Source organism: Myxine glutinosa, chromosome 7, assembly GCF_964187855.1.
Source record: "Myxine glutinosa chromosome 7, kmMyxGlut1.1, whole genome shotgun sequence".
Taxonomy (NCBI): domain Eukaryota; kingdom Metazoa; phylum Chordata; class Myxini; order Myxiniformes; family Myxinidae; genus Myxine; species Myxine glutinosa.
In genome coordinates, this window is record NC_136267.1 from 175,393,094 (window position 1) to 175,403,338 (window position 10,245).

A 10,245-nucleotide genomic window follows, 5' to 3' on the forward strand; every position below is an offset into this window, starting at 1 on the left:
ACATTAAAAAAGATTTATCTCCCTTTTCTCTTCTACACAAGTATAACTCCTGACCTGTTCTTATTAACAAACCTCTCTCTCTTAACACCACCGCTTCTTCTTCTTCCTCTTCTTCTTCTTCTTCTCCAATATCTTTTTCAAAACTGGGGTGCTTGCAAGTCTCAACATTACGTGTCATCACTCCTCATCTTAGACCTCTACTTTCCTTTATACATTTGATAAGCCTTATATTTTTTGTCGTCATCACGATGTCTGTTTTCATCTGACAAAAATGGGGGGGGGGGGGGGGGGGGGGAAACAAAAAAAACCCACAAGAATCACACAAAAAAATCACAAAAAATCACACAAAAAACCACACAAAAAAACTGACAAAAATGGGAATCCACAAGATAAATCTGTTCTATGGAGAATACCAGCTGACAACATTTAACTCTTCCTTGTCTGTACCCCGTGCATCCCGCTACCCCAAGATAACCAAGATAATGCGGATCTTCTCAATGCCACAGGCTCGTTTCAGAGAACTGTCCTGGGCCATACAAAACAACAGCAACATCCTATCTCACAGGTTACATTAGTTATTCATGCGTTATTTATGTCCTTTATAACATCTTTAAACTAGAGGTTCCAGGGAACCTGAACTCAACTGGTCAAAACCAACAAAAATTGATTTTTCAATATGGCCGCCCTGCCGCGCCCATTTTTGGGCGTGCAACGCCCAAATGAAATCCCAAACTAGTTTATGTCTTAAAGATGCTGCGTAACAAGTTTCATCAAATTTAAACAATATTTGTGACTTTTAGAGCGTAGACATCGAATTGTTTACAGACGACAGACAGACAGACAGACAGACAGACAACAGACGGACGACGGACACTGGGTGTCGACAAAAACTCAGCTGGACATAGCTGAGTGTCCAGCTCCAGTTGAGCTGGACATAGTCCAGTTGAGATTTTAAAAACAGTAACTTTACTGTTTTGAATGATTCTCAATTTTGTTTCACTACCAGGCAGGTAGGGTAAAATTTTTAAAAAAGATCTCACTCCTCTCTGCGCATGTGTGTTTAGGATAAATTCAGAGGCAAAGTACTGCTAAACTACAAGTTTGTTTTTGTGATTCATGTTCAAACTATAACGGCACAAAGTAGAGAGCATACCTCCACCAGGTGAACAGTTTACGTTTTGTATCCTATAGTAGACCAGAAAATCACAATACAGAATCACATTTCATCAAAATCATCCGTTCATAACTTTTTCAGATCTCCTGCTATGTATCGTTTTCGGCCATTTCACTCAATGGTGAAGAATCACTTAAGAAACTCCACCAGCCGGATCTGGATCTTCACCAAAATCGAATCGATTCTTCCTCGTCACACACACAACCTGTCCACCAAGTTTCGTCCAAATACATCCATAACGTTTTGAGATATCCCGCTATGTATCGTTTTTGGCCCTATCTTGCAATGCTGAAGAATCACTTAGAAATGAAATTCGCATATCCGAATCCATATTCAGATCTTCACCAAAATCGAATCGATTCTTCCTTGTCAGACACACAACCGCTTCACCACGTTTGGTCCAAATCCGTCCACAACTTTTTGAGATATCCCGCTATGTATCGTTTTTGGCCCTATCTTGCAATGCTGAAGAATCACTTAGAAATGAAATTCGCATATCCGAATCCATATTCAGATCTTCACCAAAGTCGAATCGATTCTTCCTTGTCAGACACACAACCGCTTCACCACGTTTGGTCCAAATCCGTCCACAACTTTTTGAGATATCCCGCTATGTATCGTTTTTGGCCCTATCTTGCAATGCTGAAGAATCACTTAGAAATGAAATTCGCATATCCGAATCCATATTCAGATCTTCACCAAAGTCGAATCGATTCTTCCTTGTCAGACACACAACCGCTTCACCACGTTTGGTCCAAATCCGTCCACAACTTTTTGAGATATCCTGCTATGTATCGTTTTTGGCCCGATCTCCCAATGGTGAAGAAACCCTTAAAAAAAATCTACTAACCGGATCCGAATCCGGATCTTCACCAAAATGTAATCATTTTCGTCCTCGTCACATACGCTACTTCTCTGCCAAATTTCGTCCGAATCCTTCCACAACGTTTTGAGATATTTTGTTCACAAACGGACAAACAGACAGACAGACAGGGGTGAACACATAACCTCCATTCACCTTTGGTGGCGCAGGTAAATATAACATTCAATTGAAATGAAGTCGTTCCTTGATCATATACTGATGTATGTAGACAGAAGGACAGACAGCTAGAGACGGACAGAATGAACCAAATGTTTAACCCCGCATTTGGCTCCGCATACGCGGGGTAATGAACATCAAAAATGTGCATAAAACTGTGATTTTTCCAAACAGAGAAACAAACACTGATTTTCCTGCTCCTTCTGTAGCGGCGCCAAAGGGAGCCTGTGGGCCCAAGTGATGTGATGTACAAAGTTTAGCACGAAGCTAACTGCAAGGAATACATTTTCCAACTGAGGAGTTCTGGAAGAAGTACAAAACTAAAGAAGAATAGATAGAATAAAAAAGGGAAGTTCTATTGGATTGACAGGTGTAGATAGTGCAAGAGAGAAAAAAGGGCAATCTAGACCGTGGGAAGTCTGGCATTTTATATTACGGAGGTTTGCTTCGGGATGAGAAAACAAGGAGCCGGTTATTCGCTGTAAAAGCGAAAACTTGGAGATCCGGAGGCCACATTCAGGTTCCCTCCGTGGTCATTATCTGCCGATGCCCGGCAGCACATGCCCCCATCCTTCCTATTATTCTGTGCCACATTTCCATAGTTTTCACCCCCATTAAAAGATAGTCTGGCTAACGCCACACTGGGAGGGAAAGCATCAATTCTATCTGTGATGCCAAAGGAACGATTTTGCTTAACCATATTCCCATTTGCACGTGCTCTTGTCTTACAGCGTTACCACCGCTGCAAGCTAATGCCAATATGGAAGCCTTGCACATTTAATTAATCCCTCTCATCCCTTTCCCAGCTGCCATTTTAATCCACAAAAGTTGCTACTCCAATCTGCACGAGGCTGCGAGTGGCCTTGGTGTATGTAGGCCGAATTCAATGGGAAACAGCACTTCCATTAATGCCTGGAACCGCTCGCAGCTCGGAGACCTCTCGGCGCCGCATTTAAAAGACTTTTTAATGACTTCACAAGTCGATACTTTAATAAGCTTAAATTCTAACAATGGCTTATTCGGCCAAATGTTTATTGCATGCTGCTTTGATAAATAGGCACCCGCATCGAGTGTGCCAAGTACTTCGACTTCCCCAGCAGAAGTTGTGATGGTGACCTTGCACAGAAGGACTTTGAGAATTGTCTTCATAACCATTTCCGCTACAGCCTGGTGTTGGCTTAGCGGTTTGGGTGCAGGCCTGGGATCCTAGGATCCTGGGTTTGAATCCGGTCGATCGCTGAATTAACACCAGGGGTCTGACTCAGCCTGTCATCCTTCCGAGGTTGGCAAATTGAGTACCAGCTTGCTGGGACGAATGATTCTGGTGTGGTACACCGTACCCCTGCGCATCGTAAGAGGCGACTAAGGATTGGTGTTGGCCTGGTGTTGGCTTAGCGGTTTGGGTGCAGGCCTGGGATCCTAGGATCCTGGGTTTGAATCCCGGTCGATCGCTGAATTAACACCAGGGGTCTGACTCAGCCTGTCATCCTTCCGAGGTTGGCAAATTGAGTACCAGCTTGATGGGACGAATGATTCTGGTGTGGTACACCGTATCCCTGCGCATCGTAAGAGTTGACTAAGGGTTGGCGTCAGGAAGGGCATCCGGCCAAAAAAACTGCCCCAAACAGGGAACCATGATTGTCATGGGGCCCGTAAGGCTCACCCCCCACTCTAGCTGGGAAAAATGGCCTTAAAACGATCATTCCGCTATGCTTGCTCCGTTGGCCTAATCACAATGTTAAAAGAATGAATGAACGAGGAATGAAGAAAGGGATACGTGAATAGCCTATGTGAGCGCATGAAGTAAAATTTCAGGAATGGCTGCGAAGCTGTTTACATGTGCATGGAAGAAAAGGAAATGGGATGAGGCTTGTGCTTTGGGAATGTTATGTCACAGGGAATTGTGAAAAGGTCAGGTGTCAGTGCGAAACATCAGGTATCAGCAAATAGTTTGGAAATGCAATTGGCGTCACTCGGTGTGTTACATTATCCTCAGGAGCATTTATGGCTGGTGACTCTGCACCCCCAGGTTGTGCATAAAAACGCTAATGAAGTGCAGGAAAAGGATCTTATACGACAGTTTGGTGCATGAAGGAGAACCTGTGGGAAATGAGACGATTAATGACGAGGCCTCCTGTGGCTGAATCGTCGCCTAATCTTAAATGCTCCTCTTGCTTTGCCTACTTCTGCCGGGCTGTGCAAAATCTCCCTCCTTCGAGCCCCATCAGCACTACATCCGGACCGCTCGCCAAGCACCGTACCGCCTCACCGTTCTTCACTCACCTTCTTGTAGAGCGTGCGCAGATCACGATAGAGCCAAAGTGAGCTCAGCACCTGAATCGCTGCACGTACAACCTTGGCTGCCACCCTGTGGACCAGGAGGAGGAACAAGTGAAGTATGTGGACCATGTGTGTCAAAAAGATTGCTATGAAAATGAAACATCAGACATATACTGTGTTCAAAAAGTATCCGACCTTTATTTTTCGTGCGTAAAAAAAGAAGAAGCTAGGGAGGCGTTGATTGGTGCACGTATGTAGGCGATCCTAATGCGCACGCATGAATTTTTTCCCACCTGCAGAAGCTGTCATTCGACGGCAGACCGCCGATGAGTGAGGACATGCAAGTGAGCGCCGTCGGATTTTCGTTTTTGACAAAATGACGGAAAAACTTGAACAACGCTACTGCATCAAATTTTGTGTAAAGCTTGGCGATTCCCAAGTGGAAACGATCCGCAAGATTCAACACCGTTCATTCCATTATGAAGGAGGATTTGGGCTTCAGGAGAATCTCAGCGAAGTTCGTACCAAAGCTGCTAACGATTGAGCAGAAGCACCTCCGTTTGGAGATCGCACAGGACATGCTGGAGACTGTGAACAGCGATCCCAGCTTCCTCAACGCAGTGATCACTGGTGATGAGTCCTGGGTTTATGGGTACGACCCAGAACCCAAGTTGCAGTCATCACAATGGAAGCATCCAACATCGCCAAGCTTTACACAAAATTTGATGCAGTAGCGTTGTTCAAGTTTTTCTGTCGTTTTGTCAAAAACGAAAATCCGACGGCGCTCACTTACATTTCCTCACTCATCGGCGGTCTGCCGTCGAATGACAGCTTCTGCAGGTGGGAAAATATTCACGCGTGCGCATTAGGATCGCCTACATACGTGCACCAATCAACGCCTCCCTAGCTTCTTTTTTTTTACGCACGAAAAATAAAGGTCGGATACTTTTTGAACACACTACGTATAAATCGTTTTGTTGTTTAAAATATTGTATCTCGTCTCATGCACCTTGCTCTAAGCAAAGCGTCGGTTCTGCAGAGGCCGTTTCTTTGCCTAGTATTACAGTGTTGGTTGGACAGCCCGCAACTCCATCGCAGGATACTTGACTGGGTGTGTGGGGCCTAGTGTTACAGTGTTGGTTGGACAGGCCGCAACTCCATCGCAGGATACTTGACTGGGTGTGTGGGGCCTAGTGTTACAGTGTTGGTTGGACAGGCCGCAACTCCATCGCAAGATACTTGACTGGGTGTGTGGGGCCTAGTGTTACAGTGTTTGTTGGACAGGCCGCAACTCCATCACAAGATACTTGACTGAGTGTGTGGGGCCTAGTGTTAGAGTGTTGGTTGGACAGGCCACAACTCCATCGCAGGATACTTGACTGGGTGTGTGGGAATTAGGGATTTGTTTAGGGTTCCGGTGATAGCTCGACTAATCTTTGCGAAAGGCACTGTGGCATCCCAAACGTCCACCAACTAATGCGGGCAGTCAGTATGCCAGGTTCAACGTCCATCGGAGGGACTACGCCAGGTTCAACGTCCATCGGAGGGACTACGCCAGGTTCAACATCCATCGGAGGGACTACGCCAGGTTCAATGTCCATCGGAGGGACTACGCCATGTTCAACGTCCATCGGAGGGACTACACCAGGTTCAACGTCCATCGTAGGGACTACGCCAGGTTCAACGTCCATCGGAGGGACTACACCAGGTTCAACGTCCATCAGAGGGACTACGCCAGGTTCAACGTCCATCGGATGGACTACGTCAGGTTCAACGTCCATCGGAGGGACTACGCCAGGTTCAACATCCATCGAAGGGACTACGCCAGGTTCAACCTCCATCGGAGGGATTACGCCAGGTTCAACGTCCATCGGAGGGACTACGCCAGGTTCAACGTCCATCGGAGGGACTACGCCAGGTTCAACGTCCATCGGAGGGACTACGCCAGGTTCAACGTCCATCGGAGGGACTACGCCAGGTTCAACGTCCATCGGAGGGACGACGCCAGGTTCAACGTCCATCGGAGGGACTACGCCAGGTTCAACGTCCATCGGAGGGACTACGCCAGGTTCAACAAACATCGGAGGGACTATGCCAGGTTCAACGTCCATCAGAGGGACTACGCCAGGTTCAACGTCCATCAGAGGGACTACGCCAGGTTCAACGTCCATCGGAGGGACTATGCCAGGTTCAACGTCCATCGGAGGGACTATGCCAGGTTCAACAAACATCGGAGGGACTATGCCAGGTTCAACGTCCATCGGAGGGACTACGCCAGGTTCAACGTCCATCGGAGGGACTACGCCAGGTTCAACGTCCATCGGAGGGACTACGCCAGTTTCAACGTCCATCGGAGGGACGGCACACACATTGATGAATCTCCATGTTTGTGAAACACCAAGATGACAGTCTATAGCTGGGCCCAGATTAGAACACAGGCTCGATTTTCTCAAAAGGTGAGTGTGCACACAGCTCGAGGCCACAAATATCCTGCCAGCCACAAATATTGTAGATATATCAGAAAGATTTTACGTTATAGTTTTTTACTTCCACCGCTGATGTTCATTTTGCTGCTGATTGCTAGGCCATTGCACACTCACCAATGAGAAGAAGTTGAAAGCATTATTCTGATTTGCCAATTACAGCATATCATCGAAAGTACTCCATTATTACTGCACAATAAGTGTCCTTCAATGATAAACGTGACATTAAAATTTGCAAAAAGGCTGCAGTTAGTGGAAAAATTGAACTTTGAGCTCCTGAATATGTAGGGTCAAGCAAGAGTGTAATTCTGGGGGGAAACCCCACATTTACTTATTAATGTGGTACTGACCCCAGGGTGAAAGAGAATATCATCCAACAAGAATTAGCAATTACTGAATATACATTTCTTAAAATACAATATTTCATGCAGTATGGCCAAACGTATAAGCAAACTTCTGTGCACAAACGATAAAGCAAATTATTGTGCATGGGAAAGCATCTCATTGAAATTCAATACAGCAATGGTTTTTCCATTGGGCTGGAATCATAGCTCAGCGATATATGCAAACTCGTCTCTGAGCTCTATAACCTGGGTTTGACTCTTGATCCGGCTGCAAACTGTCATCCTGGTGTTTCACACACATGGGCAACGCATCGATGTGTGCGCCGTCCATCGGAAAGACGTTAAGCCGGACGGCCCATCTGCCAGCACTGGAGGTCATTGGTGGATGTAAATACGTCACGGGTTCATCGAGAGGGGTTGTTGACCTTTTGGACTTACTACTGGCACCCCAAACAAATTACAAATTCCTGCAGGTCGAACGCCAGACCTGGCCAGCTGGTTACAGATGCACTTGGCAAGAATAGTTCCCTGGCTGATCCCATGACAAGGTGAGACGAATTGGGGTGAGTCAAGAGATACATACAGATACATTCAAAGTACACCGCCACCATGCCAAATAAATAAATTAATATCCTCCAGCGCTGCAATGCCAGGGCACCTTCGACGCCCCGCGATGACACCGTGCAGGCGGGAGAGGTGTACACTAATTGATTGATTAATTGCGTAATTTAAAGAAATAATAACAGTAAAATATATATATATATATATATTTTTTGTATACAAGATCGAGGCTCGTGAAAGAGCTAACATTAATCACACAGAAAGACAAACCGACACATAAAACATATAACATGGGGAGCGGTAGACAAGATGGGGAGAGAGGGGGAAGGACACAAACACAACATTTGAGAACAGGGACATCGAGAGATCTGTGGGAGGGAGAGGGCTTTGGGGGAGGGACATGGGAAGGGGGGTGGGGGGGTGGGAGAGGTATAAAACATATGGACACTGCCAGGACTTCCAGGAAAGAAGTTGGAATTTCAAACAAGGTGGATCTGGGGTGAATTCGCGGGGGTAGAAAAGATCAAGGTTTTGGATGGGGGAAGATAAGAGATGGTGGTGAACAGCTGTTTTAAAGAGCTGGAGGAAGGAGTGGGATTGAAGGGAGTGTGGGAGTTTGTTCCAGAGGCGGGAGAAAAGAGGAATGAAAGAGTGAAGGTGAGCAGAGAGCCGAGATTTTGGCAGTTTAACCATCAGAGGGTTGCTGGCAGATCTTGTGCGACCTGTAGGAATATTTCGAGGACAAAGCACAGAGAGAGCTGGGGGAGCAAGGCTGGAGAGGAGTCGGTAGAAGACAGAAAGACCACCTACCTGCCTGCGGTGAGGGAGTGAAAGGCCCTCAGAGATAGCTTCATCGTGGGAGATTCCAATGATTCTGAAAGGTTTGGTTTCAACAGCGTGAAGATTAGCTAGGTGTGAGGCAGGAGCACCGGCCCATAGGGGAGAACAGTATTCCATTGAGCTGCGGATGAAAGCCTTGTATGTGGTGAGGAGCTCAGGTGTGCCGAGGAAGGACTTCGCACGACGGAGGATGCCCAGTCGGCGACTGGCTTTGGAGGCCAGCTTGGAAATGTGGTTTTCCCAAGAAAGATCATGGCAGGTAGTGAGACCCAAAAGCTTGAGCGACAGAACTTCTTGGAGAGGATTGTTGAGAAAGTAGATGGGATGGTTGTCCAGTTGATCTTTTCTGAGAGACTTCGTAAGAGTGTTGAGATTTGTCAGGATTGAAAGACATGTTCCACTTGTTTGACCAGTCTGTGATTTTGTCCAGGTCTTCAGAGAGTGAGGAGGCTGCAGACTGCCGATCTGAGGGAAGAGGAATGGAGCGGCAGAGAGTGGAGTCATCAGCAAAGAGATAGAGAGGATTTTCCAGAGAGTCGGAGAGATCATTGATAAAGACCAGAAAAAGCACAGGGCCCAGCACACTGCCTTGGGGAACTCCAGCCTGAACAGGAAGGGGAGATGAGAGAAATCCATTCAGGGCCACACGTTGACTACGACCAGAGAGGAAGTCCGCAAGCCATGCATGGAGATTTCCATGGATACCATAGCCTATGATAGGAGGAGAGTTTGGTGAGCAGAGCTGGGTGCCAGACCGTATCGAAGGCACGTGATATGTCAAGTGAGACAGCTCTGATTTCCTGTTTGGCATTGAGGACCTCCATCCATTGTTGAGACAGCAGAAGCAGCATGTCCAGAGTAGAATGGCCTGGTCTGAATCCAAATTGATGATCGGAGATCAAGCCATTGGAGAAGAGGAAGGATTTGATATCCGAAGCAATGATGGATTCAGACCTAAACACCAGACCTTCAGAAGATGATGGATTCAAAGCAATTCATAGATCATTTGGCTAATAGCATACCTAAACCACCAGTGTTTCTTTCAAATCTGTAACTTTTTGAAAAAATAATTAAATAATTAATTAATCGGAAAAATTAAACAACTAAATGATTGATTGATTAATCAATAAATAATTAATCAAAAAATTTAATAATCAATAAATCAAAATATCCTTTATAGTGACATTACTTGGTCACTGTCGTGTCTGAATATCAGCTTCCTAGCTCAAAAGGTGCCCGAGATATTGCCCACATGAGAAAGAAAATAAATAAGTGATTAATAATGAAAATAAATAAATGATAATCGTAAAATAATTTAATTATTAATCAATTGCCTAATAGAATACCAAAACCACCACAATTCATCTGAATCTGTAACTTTAATTTTTTTCATCAATTGAGTAATTAATTGAATAATGAAATAATCAATCGATTAATTGATTAATCAATAAATCAAAAATACCATTCAGAGCCAAATCACTTGGTCATTGCCGTGTCCAAATTAAGTTAATCGGATGAAAATTG

General features: G+C 45.5%; 1 protein-coding gene across 4 annotated transcripts in view; it reads right to left on the minus strand.

Annotated features, from left to right (window-relative positions):
* The window catches only part of LOC137431851 (catenin delta-2-like), a 580,901-nt gene that overhangs the window by 104,776 nt on the left and 465,880 nt on the right, over positions 1-10,245 (minus strand). For all 4 annotated transcript variants that reach the window (XM_068123611.2, XM_068123613.2, XM_078782572.1 and 1 more), the window contains one exon: positions 4,497-4,581. In XM_068123611.2, coding sequence (XP_067979712.2) covers positions 4,497-4,581 — 85 coding nt within the window. The remainder of the gene's footprint in view (positions 1-4,496; positions 4,582-10,245) is intronic.